The sequence below is a fragment of the Astatotilapia calliptera genome, chromosome 5 (genome assembly GCF_964374335.1).
Source record: "Astatotilapia calliptera chromosome 5, fAstCal68.1, whole genome shotgun sequence".
Lineage (NCBI taxonomy): Eukaryota > Metazoa > Chordata > Actinopteri > Cichliformes > Cichlidae > Astatotilapia > Astatotilapia calliptera.
This window is the reverse complement of record NC_137426.1, coordinates 15,087,572-15,115,017: the sequence shown is the minus strand read 5'-3', so window position 1 is coordinate 15,115,017 and position 27,446 is coordinate 15,087,572. Positions and strand designations below refer to the sequence as shown.

Genomic DNA, 27,446 nt, shown 5'->3' with positions numbered 1-27,446 from the left:
TAGAATACGGATTAAATCTTTTTTGGAAGAATGTCAATGTTTTTAATTTTTAAAAGAAAGAAAAAAAAAAGACGACACCCCTCCCACAGTGTTCAAAAAAAAAAATTTTTTCCCCAAGTCGTATTTTCACCTTGAGTCGTGTCCAGTAAAATTTTTCCCCGTACGAATGCTTGTACGTTGAAGGGTATTGTATATCTTTAGGGAGTCATCCGTAAGAGCTGCTTAATTCAAAGCTGGTTTAGTAGCTCAGCCAGACGGCTCTAAAGGGCTCCACAGAAATCCAATTGCAGGCATAATGGGATTGCAAAAAAACCAAAACCAAGCTTCTCATGCAGAGAGCCAAAGGGAAGAGCAGAGGAGGTGCAGCATGTCATGAGGGAAGATGTCAATCCAGTGACTTACAATCAAAACAAAAGCCCAGCATGTCAGCACGTGAAGCGGACTCATATTGGAGGATGAATGTTTGAATGTGAATGGGTATAGATTCTGTGAAATAAAGAAATTAATAAATAAACAGGCTGAATGGCTATATAGCAGAAGCTGGACAAAACGTTTCCCTCAGCCATAAAAGCACTCAAGACTGCAGCTCTTTGTTCAAATGTGCCTGGGGTTCAGAGTTCCGTGTTGGCATTACTGCATCTTGAAATATTCAATGGCACAGAAAAATAGAGTAGAAGATCAGAAAATTAGGGTATTTTGAGAGAGCGAGCGCTTCACAAGTGAAAAGAAGGTCACGCAAGGAATAGAAAAAGAGACTTGAGAGATGGAACAGCAATTAAGAGACATATGAAAGAGACAGACACACACTTGCATATTTAATTCTTCATTGGAAAACAAATAATGGAGGCTTTCCAGTTGTGCCAGCATAAGTCTGGCACCATAAAGGGATAATGCATGAGAAGCTCAACAGCAGGATGTGTTCACCCAGCAAATCCCCCAAATATATCTGTTTCAATCCTGCAATACACATGCAAATTCTGCAATGCAAAAATCACGTACTGTAAACAAAGACAAGTTTATCATCCACTCAGAGGCTTTTGGCATAGAAACGCCATCACATTCACAGTGAACACACAAAGCATGTGCACATGCTTCACAATAGTGTCAATTTGTCCTTTAATTCCCTTACCAGTAACATAAAATTATTTAGAAATTTCAAAATAACCACTTTAAACTTCAGAGGCTTTTTTTCCCTTTTCCTTTTTTTTTTTTGAGCATTGCTATAAACACGGCACTCGTATGCTTTGCATTTAAAATAAAAGCTGTGATTTAAGTGCATGCATGCTTAGGGGTATATGTGCAAACCGCGTGCTTAGTCCCATCAGTGCTCGTTCAGGCAGTTAGAAATGGCATCTCTCGTATGTGGATGCGTTTAAGTGTCTACATCGTGCAGTGAGTGCTGTTTTGTTTAGCTTTTTTTATAAGCAGTGAAGAAGCTTGCAGATGAGCGCAATTTTCCAAAGGTACTGTAGGATAAAGTGGCCACTCGTGTTGGTAGAGTTCTTGCTTGCAAATTTAAAAAAAAAAAAAAAAAAAAAAAGGGAAAAAAAACAAAGAACCTCTGATGCATGCACATGTACAGGTACAGCTTAGGAATTAAAAAACGGAAACTGACAACCATTTTCGCTTCAGGAGCAATAAAGAAAGTTTCATCAAAAACGCTACAGGAATAACTTAAAGCTGCAGTCTCTGCATATACATTTTGATTTAAGATCAGGAAATCAATGTGCATGAGTCTAACAATTTCTACTTCTGTCGAGTGAAGTGAGTTCCTTCCCTAAAAACAGACACTAAAACATGTTAAAGCACCGGTTTCCCCACACCAGAAATTATTAAAATGTCCTTCGTGCTCATAGTGTTCTGATGAAAATGTGCAAAGATATTAAAAGACAAAAATAGGAATTGGGGATGTATGACTCAAGTGAATTATTCTTGTCCTGCAGCTTGAAATAACGCCTTTTCTATTCAGCATCCACACAGGGTGATTAATGGCCTTATAGATAAATTCCCATGTCCTTTAGGCCAGCCATAAACTCTAATCAGGACACACAGGGCTCTTCTCATGCATGATTTGGCGGCAGCATCAGTCTCAGAGGGTCAAACAGTCTGCTGCAATTCTGAGTATTTTCGTAGAATCAAAGAGCAAAGCAAACACATTCCTAGATTGTTGAAGTCCAAAAGGTCCCAGTCATCAGATAGGAGAAATGGAGCATTTAACCTCCCACATGAAGGAGGCCTACCTCAGTCACACTTAAGATACTGTATTATCACTTCCCTTCTGGCCTGCTGTACCACTTTGGATGCAAGCCGTGGGGTTTGAGGACCAGGCAGATGAGGAAGACTGAACACGGCATGAAACGAAGAGCTCATGTTCAAGTGAGATGTTTTCTCAGACCACTGAAAGACAAAGCCCAAACATTTATGTTTATGTTAAGGAATTGTCTAAATAGTTAATATTCAGAAGATTATCAACAAATTCCACAAAAGACGAACATTAAATTGGTGACGCTGTTGTGGTACATGAGGTATGATGATTTTTTTTTTTTTTTTCCATAGAAACTCTACTTTTTGCACCCCTTTCCTACTTCCAGAGGGCCTTCCATTTTTAGCTCCCTCGTGGAAATGATCTAAAAATAACAATCACTATCAACTAACCGAACCTTTACAGGGGATCGTCACTGCTGATGAGAGCTGGGTCTCCATCTATAACCTGAAGAGACCACAGTTTGCAATCCCAATGATGGAGAGGTCAGGAGCAGGAGCGGGACTTTTAACTGAATTCAAAGTTCTAGTAATCAACGGTTCAAGACTTTTAAAGTAGTATATTTTGCCAGCATGCACCAGCACACAGTTTACTGGCCAGACCTACACAATCAAGTTGCTTTATATAGCTAGGTCAAGATCCTACAAAACTATAACACATAACCCAACACAAGCATTTGGCAACAGTGGGAAGAACAAACTCCCTTGCAATAGGAAGAGTGCTACAGCAGAACTGCAGTCGGGGAGGGGCCACCAGCTGCCTCAACTGCCTGGGTGGGGTGAAGCGCACATCATAAATTCAGTTCAAGGGGATAACGGAGGGCAAAATATAAGAATTTAAAAACTACTACTAATAAAAGTACTCCAAGCAGTCCAAAGTTGACCTTGAAAGAAAAAACGTTATGTGATATACATTTATCTGCCAAGTTTTTTTAATGTCCGTTTCCCAGCGTTTTGAATCTTTGTGATTGCACCTTCTATCTGCATTGTTGTCCAGTTACACCAGTCACAAACATGTTCACAGATTGGTGTTCACTAGTCTAAAAAGGGTCCCTGACAATATCTTACTAGAAATCTCTGTGGCCTGTTTGTGCTTAATGCAGAAGCTCTTCAAACAACTCTGAGCCACACACAGCTGTCAGGAAGTATTGAGAAAAAGAAATGATTTCATTAAAAATAATGTCCATAACAGAAAATTTTAACCGTAATCACAGACAGATAAATGGATGCACTCTCTGTGCAAACACGGCAAATGTTGACAGCCCATATTAGTTGCCCACAGTCTTCACTGCTCTCAGCTTCCACCCTCTCATATTCATCTAATGAATACTGCATCCCCTGCAGTGTGTAAGTGGAACTATGAAGTTAAAAATGCACTTTGTAATAAGAAAGTAAAGTCAAGTACCACTCTCAGATGGACAGCAGGACACGCCGTGCTTTTCTGTAACATGGTGATGTGCGTGGCTGCGCCTGCGACAGTCCTGTCTCCACCAGCAGCTGGAAGAAAAATAGACCAAGCAAACTCACTGTGGCATCAATTTCATCTAATTTTCAATTAATCTGTTGCTTACAGCACAAGATATTTATGTAACTTACTGTAAGACTGTACATAACACCATGATGAGAACACACCCAATCACACACAACACCAGCATCGTGGCAATGGTCTGTTGCCTGTGATTGGTTGCAACTACAGCGAGGAGGTCTGCATGCTCACACCTCATCCCGATAAAGCCTGGATGACATCTGCAACACAGAAAATCTGGATGAAAAAGAGCCGCTGATGGACTTTCATGACACCACTGCTGGCTAAAATGGAAAGTTACAACAGTTGTAGTTAAAGATTGTGATTTCATCCAATGAATCATATTGATACCACAGACACCAGAATGCAAAATGTAAATCTGTTTTTAAATCATTTTGCAAAGGGTAGCAGAACAGCACTATCACAGAACAGGGCCATCTTGATGTGAACTAAATGATTTAAAGGCTCGAATTATCTCTGGTCACCAAAAATTATATAGAAAGGCTCAATATAATACCAAAAACAAACCCTACACACCCGGTGGAACATCTCACAAATAATTAGGTTTATGTAACACCTGTAAAGCAGGCGTTTTTGGTTTTTTGTTATTTTTAGGTGTAAAGACGGGGGGGGGGGGGTCAAACTTCAACAATTATGCAAATATGGAGATTTAAATATCTGTATTGGTATATGACATAATAAAAGATTCACAAAATCCAAGAAACTCTCTGTAAGAACTAACTGGCCACAATTTTCAGGCCTGAAAACTGGGGCCACGGGATATTTTTAATGTTTAAAAACATTAAAAATATCCTGTACTGGACATCATTGCGTTAGCTCAGGAATAAAATAATAATAATAAAAACCCACACAACATCAGTGACAAAAGTTTGTATTTTTATCCACAAAAGCAGCTTTAGATTCTGCCATAAAGACTAAACCATATGTATTTGTGTATTTGAGATAATAAAACACTGCAAACTCCATTGACATGAATAAGATTATGATGCACTCACTGATGGTCTAATGGCTCAAGCAGGCCTTAATTGTTTCCACAAGACGATCCCAAACCAAATGAAGAATATATTTTAAAAAAGACTGCTTAGTTAGTCTTCAGTCCTGACTTGTTTAAGTGTTTGGAGCTTTATGAACCAAAAAGCAAAACAAACAAAAAGAAAAAACCCAGGAGATCTCAAAGTTTTGAGCAGCTGATATTCTACAGAAATTAATAATCACAAGCATTTAGATTTCAAAACATCTGCAATGGGTCTCCTCATTCCCAAAGTGCAGACTGTCACCAAAGGCAGAGGTGATGAGGGGATCTTGCTCACATAACACTGCCTTGGTATCATTTTCTGTTCAGTGGGACGTTGACGTGTTTTTCAAATAATTCTTTGGATTTACATTTTGCTCAGTGTTGCAACACTTTTGAACAGCAGGTTGTACATCAGCAGGATTGCAGTGCCTTAAATTTCAGTTTCAAACAGTTTCAGCTTTAAACTGTAAAAGTGTTGTTTTTCATGTGAGACCACAGACAGGATGCAAAGGTGGTGTTTTATAACCATAAATCTGCTAACTTACACACATGCGGGTGTCTCTTCCAGTATAAGGAAGCGGCACGTGCCGTGGAAGCAGAAGTGTCGGTGGGAGTCTGGACAGTCGTCGAAATGAGACCGAACCGCTGCTGCTACAAACTCTGTTGAGATGAGACATAATGTTGGTGTTACTCTTCATGTTGTTGATCTTAATGATGTTACCATGTTTAAAGTTGACAGAGTGTTTTTGCAGTAGTGTTTCACACTGAAGCTAATAACCAAAATGAAAGTCTTTTGGTAGAGTAGCTAGCTAGTAGAAATCCATTTTATAGGTAAAGCTGTTCAATCCAGTAACACAAATATGTAATCAGTCAATCACATGGCAGCACCTCAGTGCATTTAGGCATGTAGACATGGTCAGGTTCGACCTGAAGCATCAGAATGGAGCAGAAAGGTGATTTAAGTGACTTTGAATGTGGTTTGGTTGGTGGTGGCATTTCAGAAACTGCTGACCTGCTCTCATCTTTAGGTCTGACGGCAAATGGACTGAAAAAGCAGCAGCAGCTCTCTGGGTAAAAATGCCTCGTTGATGCCAGAGGTGATGGGAAGAGAATGGCCAGGCTGCTTAAAGCCAAAAGCAAGGCAACAGTAACTCCACCGCTTGTTACAACCAGGGTTTGCAGAAAAGCATCTTTGAATGCAGAACTTGACAAACCTTGAAGCAGATAGGCTACAGCAGCAGAAGACCACACTGGGTGTTACTCCTGAAGAACAAGAAACTGAGGCTAAGATTTGCCTGGCGCCACCAAAATTGCTCAGAAGAAGACTGGAAAAACATGCTTGGATAGATGAGTGCATGCTGCAACATTCAGATGGTAGGTTCAGGATAGTGATGTAAAGGCATGCGGGATATTTACTTGGCACACTTTGGTTCCCTTAGTAACACCTAGGGAAGGGTATCGTTTAGGTTTTATCCCATACCGGTGCCAAACTGGTACTTTTGAAACGGTGCCGGTGCTTAAATGGTGCTCAAACCGGTGCTTAAAGAATGGAGAACACAAAATTGGTCCAAAAACCTCTCATGTTCAGCTGTTTATTTGTAAAAAGATAACAATGTTAGCCTTTTCTGCAGCTATAGGGGATTTATGGCATCACTCTTGGCTGGAAGCAGTGCTTAAACAATGGAAAAAACAAACTTTGTCCAAAAACCTCTCATGTTTAACTGTTTTCCACTTTTTCTTTGGTCATTTTAGCCTTTTTGGCCAGGGTGAAGGGAGTATCTGCCATCAAACAAGAAGACAGCCGCATGTAGCTATGATGATGTTTGCTAGTTCACCTTACATGCATTAATGTAATAACGTGGTTAGCCTACTCAACGTAAATTACACACGAACAACATTAAGCTACTCACGCAGAGAAGAAGGCTGCTGCTGCATCATCATCAGTTATCATTTCTGCTACACTGGCAGGGCTAGGGGCCAGGACTCTACTCTTCGGGGTTTTGGGGGGATGTTGCTTACTCCAGATAACAGGCAACCCACGCGCAGTAGATGTGCACGGTGTGAGGTCTCAGCAAGCTATCAAATACAGCCGCATTTTTCGGCTTTAAAAAAAAAAAAAAAAAAAAAAAGCTATACGTCGCCAGGTGTTTCATCGGATTTGAGGTGTTACCTCCTTTGACAGTATCACAGTATCAGCTTAAAGCACTTGTTGCAGGCTGCTGAGTTTGCATATTTTGCTGTGAAGTACAGCCAGACTTTTGACCACTTCGCCTTGGGCATTTTTAATCCAGTGTTGCCAACTTCTCAGTAAGGAAAATCGCTATTGGTTGTCCTAAAAGTCGCAAGAAGTCGCTAAATGACGTCATCGCCTAATTTGCATAATTGGAGAGAAATAATAATAATAATAATAGATTATAACATCGTGGAAGAGACAAAGTGAGTAAAAAACGTCCTAAATGCATTTAGAGTTTATTTAGAACTACAAATTAAATTTCTTTTAGCAATTATTGTTTTTTTTTTTAATGTCACAATTCCAACCCTGCTCCTTTACCCGGGCTTGGACCGGCAAAAGTGACCCGAAATAGGCACTCTGGTGAGTTACTTTGTGTGTGTGTTTAAGTAGTTTTAAACTTTGTGATCCACAAAACAGCATAAGAGTAAAAGAGTAAAAGAAGAACTGACTGCGTTACAGCACCCGCTGCTTGTTGAGAGTAAAAGCAATACGCGCTTTCACGTCTTTTTTTAGCGACTCTTTTTAGAAAAAAAGCCGCTAAGGGGTCTGAAAACTCGCTAAATATAGCGCTAAGTTGGCAACACTGTTTTAATCTGTAGCTCTGCTCTAAAAGAACGTATGTACCTGGACCCGCCTACTATCCTCGGAAACGTAAAATGATTGGCTAGAATCTAAAGTGTATGACATCTCAGGAAATAAAGCACCGAAATGTGCTCTGCTTTTCAGTCTGGTTACTACCGTTTATGTCAGAACGATGGCACCGGATACCGGTACCCATCCCTAGTAACACCTGAGCACTTTTTGGGATGGGGTAGAATGAGAAAGTCACATCATGTGCAGTGGACCAATCTGCAGCACTTGTGGGATGCTGTCGTGTCACTATGGACCAAAATTTCTGAGGAATGTTTCCAGCACCTTGATGAGTGTTTGCCATGAAGAATTAAGACAGGTCTGAAAGCAAAAGGAGGCTCAAACAGATTGCTTAATATGACTGTACCCATGGTAAATGAGCAGCCTACAGGAGCTCAGTATTTTAACTCAGTCTCTTCATATCTGTAAATTTTACCCAAAATTTGTAAATCATATGCAATCCCAGTGCCTGTATTTACAATAGTCAGGATGACAAAGGTGGATGTGATAACTCTAAAAATAGTATAAATCTACCAAGACCTGAAACAACACCACCTACGAAATCCTACAGTTGACACACCCACGCCACAAACGGTAGACTTTAGTTCCCAGCTGCGGACGGCTTTGTGGTGGCTTACGTCTTTCATTGTACCTGAGAGGAACAATTACAGTAAAGAACGTCAATGAAAACCCCCAGTGGGAGGATGCAAACAAAATCTTTTCCCATCAGTCTTACTGGGACTCAGGAGAGTGCCCATCCCTGCAGGTTGCATTGTTCTTAACAAAAAAAATAAAGCCTACAATGCAGCTTTTTTATCAAGCAGCAATCTCAGCTTTCCCTGTGAAACAAAACAACAGGACAAAAATAACCGATTAAACGAACACAAGGACAAAACATGACATTTCTTTTACGTAGGCAGTACAGCCAACCAAATTCCTACACTACTGACTCAAACAAATGTGAATGCAGCACAACCATCCAAAAACAGATGCCACTTTGTGAGAGCGATGAACATCCAGACAGATAGTTGTATTACACGCTGCCTTCGTCACACACTTCATTCCAACGGTAAATGGGCTGTTGGACTGCAGTCTACATGTATTGTCTCCTCCTTTCAGACTCTGTGAAAGCGCTCCGTTGTGCCTGAGGCATCTGCCTGACAACCCCTCTCACTTTCCATGTGATTTTGATGGCAATTTGAAGTAGGACTGAGAATGAATACATCCTTTAGGGCAAGAAAGGGTGTTTTTCAGATAATAATTCAACACTGTAGGTGCAGCTTTTGTAAAACGGCTAATTGTATACTGCTCATATACACTGGCCCTAATCTTTCATTTAACATAATTGTTCCCTGACTCACACTAAGAGGATCAATTATCAGCGCGCGCCACACTGTCTGCGTAATGTTAATGCACTGTTGGGAAACATCGCAGTGATTGTATACGTGTGCTGCCATGAACAGAAATATGACTTGAAAAGCAGGAAACATTCCTATAGATGGTTTGACAGCGACCCTAGACTTCCTCTGCATCTTCACGTACTTGTGATACTCATATACTGAAACTTACTTTTAACAGGGTGGATGTTGATAGTAGTGGTTCCAGTGAGGCTTTTGGTTGCGCTGCTGCTGGTGTTTGTTGAAGAGCTGCTTGCTGAGGTGTTAGCAGCAGAGGAGGTGGCATTAATAGAAATGGTGGCATCAGTAACTGTTGCATTTGTCTGCCTTGGTCCGACTATAAAGAGAGAACCTGTTAACATATGATTACAGATACAGAGAGAGTGGATAAAAGGACAGCGGCATGTGGAAAACATCTCAATCATGACCTTAGATTTTCATGGATCATGACTTGCTTACTTTTAACTGTAGGGATGTTGGTTGTGGCTGGAATTGTTGTGCTTGTGCTGCTAGTTGCCGCAGAGCTGCTACTGGAGGCATCTGGAGGAGCAGTGGAGTTTATACTGATGGAAATATTGGCTTCAATAGTTACTGAACTGCTGTGCCCTGCTCCGAAGGTAAAGAGAGAGCCTGCAGAGAGAAACATAAACAGCTGTTAATGTAGGGCAGGTATAGTGTGAATATCACACACATGGGATTAACACCCCAAACCATGCAGGACAAAAATACCACAAATTTCACTGTTAACTCACTATCGAGTACCATAGATATTGTAGAAGTACCTATAGAAACATTTTTTAATACATATTAATATAATCTGATTGCTGCCCATCGATAGAAGCTTGTTTCTGACCAAAAAAATATATATTTTTCTTCCTTTTATAAGCCAAAATTTCCACTTTCCAACTCAAACCTCTGAGAAAATTACTCAAAATTGAGACAGTAACAGAATAACCTGAAATTCTGACTTATGGATGGCAAAAAATATTAACAATAACAATGTTTTTGTTTAGTGGCAGAAAGCAGCTTCCATACCCCTCCAAATGAAAACCAGGTGTCTCATATTCTCCTTATTACGATCAACCTGAAGGTTATATCTAACAGTCTACTCATGGACCATTATGACTTACTCTTCAATTTGATATTAATGCTTCATTGAGTAACAGGCACCCAACAATAGTAACAGGGTCAAGCACCCACTAAAAGGATGAGATGAAAGCACTATAAATACAGCTGGTCCCGTGAAGACACGCAATTACAACCAAAAAACTGAAAATAGATCCTAGAAATAGGCGCGGTGGTTTATTGTTTAAGGTGATGACTGACACCAAACGATTATGAGAAATGTGACTGCACACACTCTTCACCTTCCAGTCACAAATATAGTCGATAGAATAATTAGTCCAAGTAGATCACCCACATAAGTTAAAACACACCCACTAAAGCCATTTAAAATAAATAAATAATAAAGTTATTCAATTTAATGATTATATAACGTTAAATAATAGAGCCCAAAAAAAGCACAGGGGGAGGAATGCTCACATTCAAGCTTATTAACTTTGTTTAATTTCTATTTAATTGTTTTTCAACATTTAACACAGCGTTTGACGTCACTTTCACGAGTGAGATTACAATCGGACGCTTTTCTGCAGGGTTGGCTACTCACCGCTAATGAGTAAAATTGTTCCCCAGAAAATCCGAGTCATCATGATGAGCAGCTCTCCAAACCGCAGGAATATGACGAGCAGTTTCACTGAAACGCGGGTGTGTTAAGAAGCCATATCAGTCATTAGTGTTGCAGACCCCGGGACAAGCAGCAGCCGCAGCGGCGACCATCAGCAGAGACCACATTTAATCCGGCGAGCATACACCTGACCTGTTCTCTAGTGTCAAACATTAACATCTGATCTATCCACAGCTTCTTTTGGGGCGCAGAAAACTAACCGCGGTCGACTTTACCTTCTTTGCCTTCCTGGATGTCCGAGGGTTTAACTTCACAGTGTTCAGTTGAGGAAATTGGTGTGTAATCCCGTCAGAGCTGACCAATTAGAGGCAGGGAGGGAGGAGGAGGAGGAGGAGGGGTACCATCCCATTATGACCTCAGTATGACATCTATGTTTGTTTTTTAATTCTTAGCCCAAATGTAAGAGTTCAGTTTTTATGTATTAATATTTAATCTGATTTAAAGTGTGAGAGAGATGTCCTTCTCCACGTCTTCTCCACTCCTGCTACATCAAGTTTAAAAAGAAATATCCAATAATAAATATTAAATGATTTTAAAGATAAAACATTCTTATTCTTATCCACTCTAACCGATTAAATGCCAATTAGAGTACAGAATTTCCCTTTAAGGCAACTTTTCATTAGAGATTGCCTAAATAAGAATTATTTTTTTCGCCTCAGTGTTGCCTCATTAATATCATTAGGTTTCAAAATTAGTCAGAGTTTTCTTCTTTGGCTTCTTTGGGGTTTCCTGCAGCTTTGCTGCTCCGTCTGTTCATTCATCTGTCCAACAGTTTGGTGCAGACCAGAATATCTTTTCTCTGACTGGCTGCGATCCCATAACATGTGTGGTGGGTATTTAGAAACTCAGAGGACAGTTTGTTATGTGTGTAGTGATTCCCCGACCTTTAGCTAACAGTGCCAGCAAGCTGTTATCAGGTTCGAGAAAGCTGAAAACACAAGTGCTCAGATACACTAAATAAAAGTGACCTGGAAATTCAAAGCATGTTTCCTAATATGTTAAAAGAAAAATATTGTATTCTTTTATCTGCTTCCTTGTCAGCTGCACAGTTACATTAGAGAGGATATCACCAGGCATTAATCCAGCTAAAACAGGGAACCTGCTGATTTACACCGCTCCTGTAGTGCTATAGCGGAGGCCTAAAAGTGCTAAATTATATCAATAAATACATTAATAATTAAATAAATGTGTCATTATACAAACAACGAATTAATCATGTCGTTAATTAAATAAAATACAAGTAAAATTTGTGTAAAAACACATAATGTGCCGCAATATCTGATTAGTTACCCTGCACAGCAAGTCATAGGCAAAGCTCGCTCCTGTCCACTTAAGCAGGAGCGTTTTTCATTGAAAATACAAACAGTGAATGCTGAGTCTCTATAAATAGCGAAGTAATTTTAACAGAGGATCAAAAGTTCTGATGACAGATTGATAGAGTACCATAACACCAGTGACTGAGCAACATAGAAATGCCTTACTTTATGAAAGAATCCACTTCTTGACGCAATAAACACTTCAAATGACAGATTTACTAAGACTCAACCGCAAAAATGCGCCGATGAGAGTGGAAGGTTCTGCGTGTGATCGCAAATGAACAAGTAAGGTAACCTACTAACAAAAATAATAAAGTGTAGGAGCAGTTTTTATAATCTGGAGCCAACTCCAGAAAAATCGATACGTTTTATATGCTGGGACAAGAGTTATGTCTGGAACTGATGGAGACTCTGTAGAATTTGGAGGGTGAGACAACCGTTTGCTGGATGCGTTTGACGACTGACCCGAATGATGAACAAAATAACACAAAATTACCGACTGCGCCAATTGCGCAATTGCATCCAACGCTCGGTTTGCGCCTGAGAAAAGACACGTTTCCTTGTTTCTTTATGGGCCGACGAATATTATTATGAAGAACTGGAAACATATAGAGATTAGCTTTATGTATTCATAGTGTGTAGTCTGAAGCTCTACAGGACACAACCAAAACAACTGGGAGAGCAACCCACCCGAAATTAACGCTCCTATCAGAGCTAAAAAAATAAAAAAAAAACAGGCGCAAATAAAACTTGTTTTATATATTAAATGATTTTCAGCGCCAAAGGACGCTTTTTTGCTGGCTGAATTTAGCTCTGACAGCTTTGACCACTCACTTTATCTTTAATGCCTTGAATATTTAACCACACTTGCTAAACGTGAATATATTTCCTCACTTGAAAAAAAAAAAGCATCACCTTGCTCCAGCACAGTTTGGTAGCGTCACACCAATATCAGTATGACTGTAATCATGATGTATTTTCCTTGAAATGTAAATATACACATTAGAGACTAGATATATATAGACAGCTATAAAACTGCTAAACTACTCCCCTGCATCCGCTGCGGTTTCCTTTGCAATGCCATAAAAGAACAGCAGCAGCATATCAAACCAGCTCCATCTGCTGGACATAAACAGCAAGTTTATGGAGAAGGACACTTAATAATAATACTTTTATTAAAAATATTTTTAAAATATATAATATAACATATAATATATAAACGATATCAACAATTCAGCGTGTAGAGACAAAATATCGACTTAACCAGGAAAAGCAACATCTTAAGATTCATGTAAGTAATGCGAGCGCCTGCAGGAAGCTATGAAATGTTATCTAATTAATTGATAATAATAATTGATAATGGTTATTTGCTTATCTAAATCGCCAGATTCCATTAAAAGTTTTGCATTGTATTTACATAACAAACATATTTTTTTGAGTGTACTGAGATCAGTTCTAGATCGCACGTTCTGTTTGTAGATGTTTTATTCAAATTTGAGATATTGATGTGTATCCTTTCGTGCAAATAGGTACTTTTTATATACTGGAATTTATCAGGAGTACCTCCTTGTACTCCTCTATGGTTGGGCAGCTTCACTGATTTCATTTTTGCTGTTCTTAATTACTGACTGACAGCACCAAGTGACATTAATTGTTATCACACTCGCACACTGGCAAGATGGTAAAACATTACAGTGGCATTTGAAAAGATCTGGTAATACATCAGCTCAGTGATCTATTTGGTCGTGTGTGTGCGTCAACCTGCTGATTGCAAAACTGCAGCCAATCAGGCTTGACCTTGTGCGTAGAGGATTATTTGATGGGGGACTGACGCCTGGTTTGTTTTCAGACTTGATCGTGCCACTTCTTTTTAGCATTTTACCACCTCCTTTGACCAACAATGTCGCATGCTGGTGCACAAAAGGTAATTGAGCAAATTTGTCTTTTTTAGTAAATCGTCTGTTTTGGAGTTTAAAATACCTTTACTGTGTTTGTAGAAGCTTTATGCAGATGTGCAGCATGGCTATATTACTTGGTAGCTGTTTAGGTGATACACCTTGCAGGGTAATGTGACAGGCTTTAGTTTTTAAATGTGATTTTACTACATTTCTAACACACATAATTTTTTTCTAAGACAATGTAACAACAAAACAAAACAACTGTGATCTAGCTATCTGTCTGTCTGTATGTCTGTCTGTTTATTTTAACAGGGCAGTCCTCTGACACTGGTGCTGATGATTGCTTCTGCATCCATTGGAGGGACTCTTCAGTATGGATATAACCTGGCAATAATGAATGCTCCCACAACTGTAAGTTTTTGTATTTTAAATGATTTCCTGCCATTACTTTATAGCTATACACATACGTGTGAGTACATATGGTTTCTAAAAGAGTTGACAAGAGTCATGCACTGATAGTACATGTACTTAGCTACTTATGAAAACTCTTGCCTGTTATTTCACATTTGGGTCACGGTGTAATTTGGCAAAAACAAGAATTGGGTTACTTGTGCCTGTGATTAGTCATTCTTATTGTATTGGTTTCAGGGTTTTTTGGGAACTGATTCTGGATGCAGTGTTATGTTTTGCCCAGCAGCTGCACTGATTAAAGAGCACAAACTTTACCCAGAAGCAAACAATTCTGTAACCTTTTGATAATTCACAATAACACTGACACCTGCTTCCTGATGTGGATTCATAAAATATAATATTTAAGGTTTCTTTGCTGAGAAGATCAATAATAAAAACTGGCTAAAGGAGCTACAGTGTGGCTCAGATGTAATGAAAGTGGTAATAAGTGCTGGCCTGACTCTTCTTCTCTCACAGTTTATCCAAAGTTTTATCAACGAAACATTCTTGGAGCGATGGGACGTCCAGCTGGAGGAATACCAGGTGACGTTAGTCTGGACAATCATTGTCTCCATCTTCTCGTTGGGGGGGTTTGCTGGAGCTCTTATTGCAGGACCTATGACCATACGCTTTGGGAGGTAATGCACGTGTAAAGGTGTAAAAGCACATGTGCACTAGGTTACAAATTGAGACTTCAACATGCAAAGAACAAATGATCAACCTGCTGTCCGAATGATAGATCGTTCATTTACTTTCCTCCATCACGTGTAAATACTGCTCTGCAGAAGTCTTGCACCACTACTCATTTCTTTATACTGTGCTAGGAAAATAGAAAGTAGGAGCAGTGTGCAAACATATGTGAAAATACAGCATATACAAAATTGAACAATTCCAACGAGTTTGCAAGTCAGTATTTGGTATGACCCCCTTTACTCTTGAACACACTCTGAACTGTGTTAAGCAGCTTTTTTTTTCTTGTAATTTCTTTAAGTAGTCTTCAGGAATCGTTCTCCAGGCTGCTTTAAGGTATTCAGAACTCTTGTTGGATGTTAGCTGCCTTTTGTTCTTTTCTCTGTCAAGATGAAGAGACTTTCTGTTTTTCTCTTGTCTTCAGTTTCCTCAAATTTTTTAAGGACACACTGCACACCATGCCAAAAATAGCACACTTATCAGCTATTAGCACCTTGGTGGTGCAAAAATACTATTTTATGCTTTCAAACTGTGCTATCTTTTACATTTTCATAAATTCAGTGAAAGAAATGTAGACAAATTATGTGCTTTACAACAGGTTGCTTATAACAAAAAGCTGAAAGATACTAAAACTGGTTCATTTGTTTCAAAAAGTTACAAGAAGTCTAGATCCTTGGAAACTAAATATAAAGAAAGGAGACTTGTCCCAAGACTTTTGCACAACACTACATATTTATATAATGACTTGAGTTTTTTCTTTTATACTCATGTTGATTATGATTGATTCCTGCACTTTTACTGTAGTGCTTTTAAATGATGAAGCTTTGGGGTTTTTTTCTTGTGTCCACAAAACTAAAAGTCTAACAATGTTCAAGTCTTCCTGTGACACTCAACCAAAGCTCTAGAATAAATTTTTCTGCGTAGTGGTCTTGTAATATGACGTAACATCTCATCCATCAGTCTGTATTAAAAAAATAATAATAATTAAAAATAACTGTCCTCTTTTTTCTCCTGAAGGAAGAAGTGCCTGCTGCTGAACAACATTTTTCTCATGACTGCTGCACTTTTAGCACTGACGAGTAGAACCGCCAGATCTTTTGAGATGATCATGATCTCACGTGTCCTGGTTGGAATAAATGCCGGTATGTTAGTACAACATATAAGTAATATGCATGCAAACCGGTAAACTCAGGTATAACAGAGCAATGCAAGCAAAATATATTTTATAATATAATAAAAATAACTATTCAACAAACACTCCTAAAAGGACATGATCATTCTACAGGTATCAGCATGAATGTGCAGCCCATGTATTTTGGAGAAAGTGCACCAAAGCACTTAAGAGGAGCTATCTCTTTGTCATCAGCTGTGTTTACAGCATTCGGTGTCGTGTTAGGACAGGTGGTCGGACTCAGGTTTGTTCATCGTGCAGCTTATAATTGTCCATATACTCTATAATCTGTTGACAAAGAAATGTGTTAAGTAGATTTCACAAATATCCACAGTAACACTCTGGATTATTTCTTTAAAGAGAGATTTTGGGCAGTGAGCCGTGTTGGCAGTACCTTCTTGCCAGTAATGCCATTCCTGGACTCATTCAGCTCCTGACCCTGCCATGGTTCCCAGAGAGTCCCAGATATCTGCTCATTGATAGAGGAGACAAGGAGGCTTGTATTAATGGTGCGTACTGTATTATGTCAACCAGCAGCGAACAGTACATCACCCCCTACTCTCAGCTCAGGATATTTTTCATATAAAAACATATTTTAGACAGAAATCATTATCAGGTGTTAATTTTATTTTTTGATTTTTATGTTCAGCTCTGAGACGCCTGCGAGGCTGTGAGGTCCAGAGTAGCGAGCTGGATGAGATCCTGCAAGAACAGGCCGAAACCAAAGGAATGAGGGCGAGCCACCCCTGGGAGCTTTTTACTGATCGCTCTGTACGCTGGCAGCTCATCTCTGTCATGATCATTAGCAGTGCCATGCAGCTCTGTGGCAATGACTCGGTAAGAAGAAATTTCATCCGTGCTGTGATCTGAGAGATGTTTTGTGTGTGTTCTGGCTGTGAGGGTGTGTCAGGATCGCTGTAACTTATCCTGAAATGCATCAGATGTTTGTTTGGCCACAGGTTAATTTGAAAGTTGATCAGAAATTTTAGATGATGGATGGGTTTCTTAGTGTTTCTGCATGTCACATTAATTATGTATGCTGGTGATTAAGTATCAGGCCTCACTGTACTGCTGAATGAATAATATGTGATGCCTGTTGTTTTGCTTGAAGAGCCTGATAGGAACCTTCATGCCACACATACAGACTAAATTTGAGAGCTACAAGTTTGTCATGAGGAAAAGCGCTGACTACATGATCATGTGTTTCAAGGCTTTTAACCACATGCTTGAGGTTTTAGAGAGGGCAGTGGGTATTAACACTATTACCTTTGTACAAATACTACCGTAATCAGCTTATTAAAATCTTGTGAAAATCGAATGATGGTTTTAAGTGACCTCACATCTTCTGTTTTTCTTGCAGATTTACTTTTATGCATCATATGTGTTTAAAGAGGCTGGAATATCAGATGACAAAATCCAGTATGCTACAATCGGCACCGGGACATGTGAATTCACAGCCTGTATAATGTGTGTAAGTACCCATAATTAAAGCTCACATTATGTAACCAGCTACATCCAAAGAGAGACTGTTTGCATTGTTTTTAAAGCTGTATTGAAGGCTGCAGAATAAGGACTGAAAATAACCCCTACTAGTGTATATGCAGCCAGTAAGTGGGAACACCTACATGACCTTGCGTAAATGTGATACAGCAATCATTTTAGCAGGTTGCACAACGTTACGCATAGCTACGAAGTCTGTAAAAAATTGATTGAATTGCTAAAGAGTCATTATAACCCTTTTGTTTTTCTGGGTATTTCTGAATCTTTCTGTGGATACAAAGACACCAAGTTAAACTAACAGTTCTGTAACAATGGGGAGTGCCTCTCCGGTGGGGGACAGAGCCATTGCATGCAGGGAAAATAAAGACACAAGCAGTAGCTGATGCTCCCTTTACTTTAATCCTTAATAATTGACAAAAAATAAAAACAAAATAAACTTAATGATATGTTTCCTGCTTCCCTAGGAATTAAGAGAGTAGGTAGCAGTCAGGCACTGCTATTTAAATACACTTGATTAATGGATCATCAGCATGTGTTGTGTCCTATAAAAGCAGAAGTTTGGGAAGTTTTCTGGTTTGGCCCATACATACCCCGTACAGGGGAACATCTACAACAGAATGACTTGAAAAGAGAATAAACAAGGTGTTGTTCATACATCAACCTGACTGAAAAAGTGTGGCAGTACCTTAAGAAAGGTGTGCACAAACAAATGCCTGCACATTTCAATGAACTGAAGCAACACTGTAAAGAACTGTAGGCTAAAATTCCTGCACAACAATGTGAAAGACTGATATACAGAAAAGGAATATTTTGAGTGATTTCTGCTAAAGTGGTCCTACGAGCTACAGAATTATGGGGTTTATCTTGTTTGTTTGTCTGTTTAAATGTAAAAAGTTTTTCATACAAGTTTATTGACCTTCACAGCAGTAACGAGATTTTAATAGGTTAATGAAAAGAGCAAAGAAGCAAACACAAGTTTGAAGGTCTGTAAACCTTCAAACTTGTGTTTTCATGTAGTGTTATTGTGACACCATTATTGTAGTTTGTGTAATGAACTTCAGGGGTCAGAGTAGACAGATTCTGATTCCTTTAGAAAAATCTGGATAGTTGTTTGTATCTAACGTTAACTGACTGACTTCTATTAAACTATTTATCTAATTCATTGCAAAGACGCAGATAAAGTTATTTACTTGCAGCATTAGCCTTCCCAACTTAAAAAGAGGCTGCCCATTTTGACTACAAATACATTAACTGTTTATAAATGACACAAGAGAGAGATGGGCTTACCTCTAAACAAAGTATTTAACAGCCATATTCTGAGTATGTTTACTCCACTTTGCTTTCTTCAAAAACTAATACTAATAAAATAAAAATACTTTGCTTTCGCTCAGTCATTCTTTCTGCTATATGTTGGTTACCTAACTCTCGTGTTCTCATTTGACACAATAAGAACAGAGTCTGATGCACATTACGATTCTCTTAGAACCTGCTGGTAGAGCACAAAGGTCGGAGGTTCATGCTGGCAGGAGGCTTCACCCTCATGACCTTCTGGGCTGTCGTCTTCACGATCGCTCTGTCATTTGAGGTAATCAGCTTACTTTAAATGTGAACATCAGCTCATTTATGTGATATATATATGCACACACAATATTGAATTTAGGTGTTATCGTAGTCATCTGTACTGTCATTAAACCAGGTTTCCCCAGATTGACTAAAGTGACTAAAGCCATCTAGTTCTTGATAGTTACTGTACTTTATTAAGGATTATGATTATTTTGTATGAGCTTTAACCAGTGGTAAGGAACTAAGACACATCAGTGTCAAAATCGAACCACTGGGAGGCATTGTGAGCTAGCATTCAGGCACATGTTGATATTTATCTAGAGAGAAGAGAAATGCATAATGGACAAACAATAGAGGTTCAAGGTTCAAGGTTCTTTATTTGTCACATGCATAGTTATACAAGTATAACACACAGTGAAATGTAGCCTGACACGCTCCTCGACATGTGCAAAAATTGTGTGTGTGTGTGGGGGGGGGGGGGGGGGGGGTAGAGGAAGAACATTATATATATATATATTAGGGGTGCAACGATACACAAAATTCACGGTTCGGTTTGATACGATACTTTGGTGTCACGGTTCCATATTTTTTCGATACAAAAGAATTGTTCATGCCTTTTTTAATTTGTCATTTATTAAAATTATAAATATATATTTTAACTCAAAAGTACAGTTTTTAAATTTAATGTTGCTGAAACAAAAGTAATTAAAAAAATAAATATATCTCAGGGCTCTCAAAATTTCAAAATCCCTGGTAGCCCTTCGGGCAGGGACTCTTCAGTTTTTGGTAGCCCAAAATAAATGTAAGTAGCCCGAATAAAAAAGAAAGCAATTTTTTGATTGATGTTTTGTTTCCTGTTTTGTTTCCTTTACAATATTATACATTAAAGTATAATATTGTAAAGGAAACAAAACATTAATCAAAAAATTGTTGAAAAACAAATTACAACATTGTATAAAAATTACAATCATCAACTCAAATACTTGGTTCTAATTGAACAGAAATTTCTATGAACTTGTAAGAACTGTGTATGACATGAATCAGTCTGTGTCAGATCCTGAATTTGAAATTTCCGCTGAAGTCACAGGTAAGAGGCAAGTGGAACCAAGATCTAGGCCATTTGCTTTTTGAAGTTTGCAAAGACTGCTAAATTTTGCCAGTGGTAGTTCACTCTTTGCAACATAATACGCTGTTCTAAACAGATTTTTCAGGTTTATTTTTCGTATGTTATTTGCAATTGGTGTTTGTTCTGGGAAAGATATTGCAGACTGAGCAATAATGCATTTCTTGCATTTCTCATGGGTTCTAATGGGGGCCTTTCTTAAAATGACTGGTCCCAGTAACAAAGGCGCTTGTCGACTCAGAAATCGAGAGAAAACCAACAACACACCCGGCAGAACATTATGTTATTTACACGGGTGCACATAAGTGGTCCGCACGTGCGCATTCGCTGTCAAAATAAAAGACGCGCACCAGATAAGAAGTTGCAAGGCGCGTTTGCGTCCATATAAAAAGCACTGTTTTTGTCCGCTAAAGTGGGATTTTCACGGCACATTCCTCACCACATCTCTGTGCGTTCATCATTTGTTTGAAGCCAGCTCACCTCCTGCAACCACTTTTCCGAGAATACGTGCTTCTTTTGTGGTTCGGACTCCTTCTGACATTTCTTTGGAGGTAGAGGAACACCAAAGTAATTGCTTAAAGGAGCTTCTTCGACATCTTTAAGAGTTTTAAACAAATGTCTGTCCTCCTCCAGAAAATCTTATGTATGCAAACACGCCTTGCAACTTCATATCTTGTGCGCGTTTTTTTTTTTTTTTTGACAGCGAATGCGCACCTTCTTTCCTACAATAGCCCGACGGGCAGGGCAGCGAGAGTTTGGTAGCCCGACTGGGGTTGCAAAATCGCTAGCCCGACGTAACGGGGTAGCGATTGTGCAAGCCCTGTATCTGATTGAGGAATCACTCATCTTTGGAAAAGAGAGTTTATTACAGAGAAATGGCTCTTTCCAAAATAAAAGCTATACTATACGCTTCTTCTGGGCTATATTCTCAGCAGCATATTGTAGCGGGTCAGGGCTGTTCGGGGTTCTGTTTGTACAGTTATGTTTTGTTTATGTTGCCATAGTGACGGGTGACGCCCTCTCGCTGCGACGGTGTGTCCTTCCGGGGTCAGAGGGCGCCCTGTGTGTTGTTGTTGTTGCTGTGGTGTTGCCGCGCTGAGCAGTTAGCTAGCGGCAGTGTTCTTCTGCAGATGTCAATAAACGGCTGTGCTCCCTGGCTAGCTTACGGGAAGCAAGACCAAACGTCTGAGCTCGCCACATTGGTGTCAGAAGTGGGATGATGGTGGCACCCCATGTTCTGACCCGAGTGACAAAAGAAGGCACCTGGACATTTGCAGGACTTTGTGTGGGGAAATGGGGTCGTCGGGGACGACTGACCCCTTAGGTGGGGGCTATGTAGCGGGTCAGGGCTGTTCGGGGTTCTGTTTGTACAGTTATGTTTTGTTTATGTTGCCATAGTGACGGGTGACGCCTTCTCGCTGCGACGGTGTGTGCTTCCGGGGTCAGAGGGCGCTCTGTGTGTTGTTGTTGCTGCTGTGCGGTTGCCGCGCTGAGCAGTTAGCTAGCGGCAGTGTTCTTCTGCAGATGTCAATAAACGGCTGTGCTCCCTGGCTAGCTCACGGGAAGCAAGACCAAACGACACCTCCGTCTCCTCCTTGTCTGAGCTCGCCACAATATTAAACATATCAGGTCCCCATAAGGAGAATCATGTGCTAACGGCTGTCTAAATGACTCGGGTAAAGTTTGTAGCATGCATGCTTGTTTTTGTCTGCTTCCACTTGTCTTTGCACTAGGATGATGTCAGTGTAAATGTGCAGTCATATTCGTTGTGTTCCCACTAGTGCTGTCAGCGTTAATCTCGTTGAAATGACGTCAACGCCACAACACGGCAAATCTCCGTCAACGAGCTACCCCTGCGTGGGGCTAGACGGCCAACACGTTAACGAGCTAACCGCGCTAACACACTAGTTCCCACCCATGTAATTGAGCATTGCGTGGCACATCCAACATACTGTTTTATTTTAGTCCATGACGCGCTTACCTTCAGGGTCATATGTCACATGAAAACCAAAATAATTCCAAACGCCAGATCTGAATGAGGGTGGGGGAGGTTCAATTTGCCATGTTGCAAGGAGACCTTAACTTCTGTCTTGCTAGCTTGCCCTGCGCTCTTCCTTCTGATGATGCTGTCTGTGTTGAAGGCTCAGTGGATCTGCGCTCGACAGTGCAGCCTAGGCGGAGTAGTCGAACGCAGATTCACTGAGCGCTCAACACAGACAGCATCGTCAGAAGGAAAGTTGATAAAAATAAATTACAAATTTTGTATTGTTCGATACATATGCATACCGAACCGAAAGCACTGTATCGAACGGTTCAATATCGATACGAGTATCGTTGCACCCCTAAATAAATAAATATATATATACACACATATATATACACACACACACACACACGTATATGTGTGTACATACATACATACATACATGCATACATGCATGCATACATGCATACATGCATACATATATAGTATATACATTGGGTAAAGTAGGAAGTGATGTGACATATTTGGGATTTGGGGTTTTTACAGACTTCTCTTGTCACAACTCTATGGTCTCTGTCAGATATAATAATGTTCTTGACTAGGAGTTGCTCACTGCTTTCCTCCCCACATGCACACAGCACCATACAACCTGGATGTCGTACCTGACCATGACCTGTGTCTACACCTATATTCTCAGCTTTGGCATGGGACCAGGTAAGTCTTTTACCGGGATTTTACATGCGACAGGTTCAAAATGTTTCAGTACTCAAACATACATTTGAAACAAAATGTCATCGTGTTTTACTATCTACACATTTTACTTATTTAGATCAACATATTTATTACATTTTATCAGTTTTCAGCATCTTACTTGGTTGGCTACTCCTTTGTTCATCTCCACAACTAAAGTAAAATGACTACACACTGTATCACTTTAAACTCTGATACACTACAGAGTACTGCAGGAGTGTGTAAAAGTGTGATACAGTGGTTATATTGATATGTTATATTGATATATCTAACCAGTACGGTTTTGTTTGGTTTTTTTTGTTTTTTCTCAGCTGGAGTGACTGGCATTCTTCCCACAGAGATCTTCAATCAGGCGGCTCGGCCGGCAGCCTACATGATTGCTGGCTCCATGATGTGGCTCAACCTGTTCGTCGTTGGAATGATCTTCCCATTTTTAGTAGTCAGTCTGTTGCTACATCCACACTTTAGTCAGCGTCTGTCCATCTGTCCATGCATCCATCCAATTAGCAAACCTGCAGCGAGGAGAAATAAGCACAAGAATGGTGTTCATATGCCAATAATATTATTACTAAGACAAGACTGGGGCACTGTATAAAGCGCTTTTCATGTTACCATGTTATTTATTAGTGGAGATGGCTAGATGGTACAAAGATAGGTTAGTTTTCAGTGTGGTGTTTGACATTTACTTGTCTCTCTGAATAGGGTCCCAGCTCTACCACTACAGAAAACAGAAAAGAAAAGCCAGTGGGTCACATGGGTTTAGTCCATGTCGGAAAACCAAGATGCCAAATGAGACAGTAGCACTCCTCCAACATTACAATTATATACCATTTGTGTTAAAATGCTGACTATTAGATAGCTTACCATCTTAATATTGGAGCTGGTAAGAACACAAATTTAGGAGCAGCATTTTTGGAGTTCAACCCACAATAGGGACTAACAGTCATGATGCATCAGTATATCAATATACAGGCCCTATAGGTGATGTACAAAAGAATCCTCTTTTAATATTTCTTTTAGTATATGGCTTAAAAAAAATGTATAACTGCAAAATATCAAAATACAGCTTTCTAAGTGGATGGGTGTGAATCCTACTCCCACTACTCACTACTCCAGGGGTCTCAAAGTCCAGGCCTCGAGGGCCGGTGTCCTGCAGTTTGTAGATCTCACCCTGGGTCAACACACCTGAATCAAGTGATTAGTTCATTACCAGGGCTCTGGAGAACTTCAAGACATGTTGAGGAGGTAATTTATTCATTTACATCAGCTGTGTTGGATCAAGGACACATCTAAAACCTGGGGTGGCTGTAGCTCAGGTGGCAGAGCAGGTCAGCCAGAAGGTCGGTGGTTCGATCCCAGGCTGCCTCCTGGCTGCCTCCTGGCTGCATGACAAATATCCTTGGGCAAGATACTAACCCCGTGTTTGCCTACTGGTCGTGGTCAGAGGGCCTGGTGGCACCAGTGTCCGGCAGCCTCGCCTCTGTCAGTGCACCCCAGGGCAGCTGTGGCTACAATGTAGCTTTCCGTCACCAGTTTGTGAAGGACTGAATGTAGTGTAAAGCGCTTTGGGGTCCTTAAGGACTGAGTAAAGCGCTATACAAATGCAGGCCATTTACCATTTTACCATTTAAAACCTGCAGGACTCCGGCCCTTGAGGCCTGGAGTTAAACACTCCTGACATAAGTGATTTGATGCCCTTCCTGATGTTGCCCCCTCTATTTTTTTTAAATAGTGAATGTACTTAGCTAAATACAGCTTGTTTCTCCCAATGATAACTTGAATACACAGAATTTTTAATGTAGTGTTTGATAAACGTATGACTGATAACATTTTGTTTTCCCTTCACAGAGCGGCCTGCGTGAGTACTGCTTTGTGCCTTTTGCAGCGATCTGCCTGTTGTCTGCACTGTATGTTGGCCTTTTCCTGCCTGAGACCAAGGGGAAGTCTCTGTCAGTCATCATGCGTGAATTTCACAGGCTCAATTTCAAAGGCCAGGAAAACCATTTTGAAGCTCAAACCAAACCTCAGTATCAGCTGGGCGAAGTGTGTCTTTCCACAGCCTTGTAGACAGACTTTTTCTCCAGAAACATGCAGTCACACCCAGCGCATGCCTTACTTTGACCTGATCTGCATCAGCGGGAAGAAGTTTTGTGGTTTGGGAGCCGCTTTTCATATCTTTGAAAAACATTATCTGAAATGTTTTTCCTGTGAGGAAAATGGCAATTAAAAGAATTTATCTTTGACTTTTTCACATTATGCTTTATGTCACTGATTGATGTGAGACAACAAGTCATTGAAACTACTTTATATTAAGTGTACTGTAATAAGGTATAAATCATCTTTTCCACAGAAAGTCATATTTTTGTTATTAGACAGAGCTGGATACCTGACCTGATTCAGCAAATTTAAAAAATGCATTTTTATGATGTTTTGTTCTTTTATTATTATTAATAAATAACAACTGTCTATACGTCTTTGTTAAAGACTGCACAACACTTTATATTAAAGTGGCTCTCTTCAGAGACTAAAACGTGAGGCTGAAGATTAATGTCCAGTCTTAAATCAGAGCACAAAAGCAAAAAAACAGAAGAAATAAAGGCTATTCCAACTGACTTCCTGCTGATTTGAGTGTAATCTTACACACATTTTCACCAAAATGTTGCCAGAAATAGCTCTTAGATGGGATCTTTGCCATGCTGGTCAACATTGTGATCTATAACCATATTGAAAGATAGAGACATGAGCAAGGCAAGGACAGCAAAGTTTACCCGTCTAATGCTTTTCAACAACACAGTAGTTTAGAGCCTAACATGGTCCCTCTATGCTCTCCTATCAGTCTGCTCTTTCTCTACACACTTCCCAAGATCTTGGTTCTGAAATCATTACTACAGAATGATGGCAGCTTGTTTACAGCCGTGGTTGCCAAACCTTTGCCAAACCCATTCTTTCATCCACAATAAACTGATGCCAGTCCAGCATGACAATGTTTAACAATCATCACTATCATTTAAAAAAGGATCCAAGACAAATCTTGCTGAAATAAGGATCAGCATTAGCACAAACAAACTCTCATAGATCACGTTGACCCTGTAGTTTCACTACATATTTTATCCTTAGTCTAATGTTTTTATTTTCCAACACTGTTTTCTGCATATACTCTATTGCATTTGTAGGCTGGATTGTCTTAATTAGCTACTGTAAACTTAACACTGGGGAAAAATAAATATTAAAGTAAACACATATGAAACCACTGATCACAACACATTTACAGCTCCGAGCTCAGACTGAAGTGGACTAAAGTTTGTGTTCGGGATAGACAATGTTTTGTTCTACTGTACACAGTCCAGTGTTATTATACTCAATAAAGAAACAAATAATTTGAATAACAACAACAACAATAATCATCATCATCACCACCATCATCATCATCATCATAATACATTTATTACAGCAGCTGGTTATTGCGCACAGAAGACATGAGCAGCAAATATACTTTTATTTATTTTTTGATTTGTATGCGATGATTTATTTAACAAGATATGTGGTGACTGTTAATTGAAGCACAGTTTAAAGATCTACTAATTTATTGCTGAGATTTCATGACGTTCAGAGAACTGTGAAGCACATATTTTAAAAATGAGCAAAATATTTTAAAGTTCAGTTCAGCAGTGACTTAACACTTTCATGCATGAATTATGACAACCTTGATCAGGATTTTTCTTAAGTATTTTTATTCATCTTTAGGCATTAAAAAAAGATTTTTGAACTTCATTTTTTGAAACATGTACTTTTAGTTTTTTACATGTCCACTTAGGTGGACAACATACCTTTTGACTGGGTGGCAGGGTATGGAGTGACACATCAGTGTCCAATGTAGTGGTTTATGTGCAAGTACACCATCAGCACTGACACAAAAATAAGATTTTGCAAGAAAACAGCCATTGAAGAGCTGTCCAGTGTAGTGACCATTATAATAATAATGGTTTGGATTTATATAGCGCTTTTCAAGGCACCCAAAGCGCTTTACAATACCACTATTCATTCACTCTCACATTCACACACTGGTGGAGGCAGCTACAGTTGTAGCCACAAGCTGTTCAAGCTCTCAAGATCATGCATGCCCATAAGGCCACTCAGCTAAACACTGACATCTTTCAAACCTTTCAGGTTTGCT

The 27,446-nt window shown here is 39.6% G+C and overlaps 2 protein-coding genes and 1 long non-coding RNA gene across 3 annotated transcripts; 1 reads left to right on the top strand and 2 right to left on the bottom strand.

Moving 5' to 3' along the window:
• Nucleotides 1-802: 802 nt before the first annotated feature.
• tgfa (transforming growth factor, alpha) lies at nt 803-11,102 on the bottom strand. The gene is made up of 8 exons (XM_026167430.2): nt 11,043-11,102; nt 10,750-10,836; nt 9,543-9,713; nt 9,256-9,435; nt 5,369-5,483; nt 3,859-4,008; nt 3,668-3,759; nt 803-2,397 (listed from the first exon to the last, which is right to left on the bottom strand). Exons 2-8 carry the CDS (start codon nt 10,790-10,792, stop codon nt 2,390-2,392), a joined length of 759 nt encoding a protein of 252 aa, XP_026023215.1. The 5' UTR covers nt 10,793-10,836; nt 11,043-11,102; the 3' UTR covers nt 803-2,389.
• A 1,409-nt stretch (nt 11,103-12,511) lies between these two features.
• Nucleotides 12,512-25,742, top strand: slc2a11a (solute carrier family 2 member 11a). Its single transcript, XM_026167427.2, has 12 exons — nt 12,512-14,067; nt 14,354-14,452; nt 14,969-15,129; nt 16,199-16,323; nt 16,467-16,596; nt 16,713-16,861; nt 17,002-17,189; nt 17,713-17,823; nt 19,336-19,437; nt 23,161-23,236; nt 23,584-23,711; nt 25,121-25,742. The coding sequence occupies exons 1-12, from the start codon at nt 14,044-14,046 to the stop codon at nt 25,337-25,339; spliced, it is 1,512 nt and encodes a 503-aa protein (XP_026023212.1). The 5' UTR covers nt 12,512-14,043; the 3' UTR covers nt 25,340-25,742.
• Nucleotides 23,588-24,458, bottom strand: LOC145428689 (uncharacterized). The gene is made up of 4 exons (XR_013909007.1): nt 24,381-24,458; nt 24,137-24,247; nt 23,885-23,990; nt 23,588-23,784 (listed from the first exon to the last, which is right to left on the bottom strand). It is a non-coding gene; the product is annotated as an uncharacterized LOC145428689 (long non-coding RNA).
• Nucleotides 25,743-27,446: the final 1,704 nt, after the last annotated feature.

What these genes read in the sequence shown, in the direction of transcription:
- tgfa (XM_026167430.2), bottom strand. Translation starts at nt 10,792, where the DNA reads ATGATGACTCGGATTTTCTGGGGAACAATTTTACTCATTAGCG. An exon ending in AACAATTTTACTCATTAGCG is followed by an intron (nt 9,714 to 10,749) that starts GTGAGTAGCCAA and finishes TTCTCTCTGCAG; the next exon opens with GCTCTCTCTTTACCTTCGGA. An exon ending in GAAGAGACACCCGCATGTGT is followed by an intron (nt 4,009 to 5,368) that starts GTAAGTTAGCAG and finishes TCTGTGTTGCAG; the next exon opens with ATGTCATCCAGGCTTTATCG.
- slc2a11a (XM_026167427.2), top strand. Translation starts at nt 14,044, where the DNA reads ATGTCGCATGCTGGTGCACAAAAG. An exon ending in CGCATGCTGGTGCACAAAAG is followed by an intron (nt 14,068 to 14,353) that starts GTAATTGAGCAA and finishes TTATTTTAACAG; the next exon opens with GGCAGTCCTCTGACACTGGT. An exon ending in CCTGGTTGGAATAAATGCCG is followed by an intron (nt 16,324 to 16,466) that starts GTATGTTAGTAC and finishes ATCATTCTACAG; the next exon opens with GTATCAGCATGAATGTGCAG.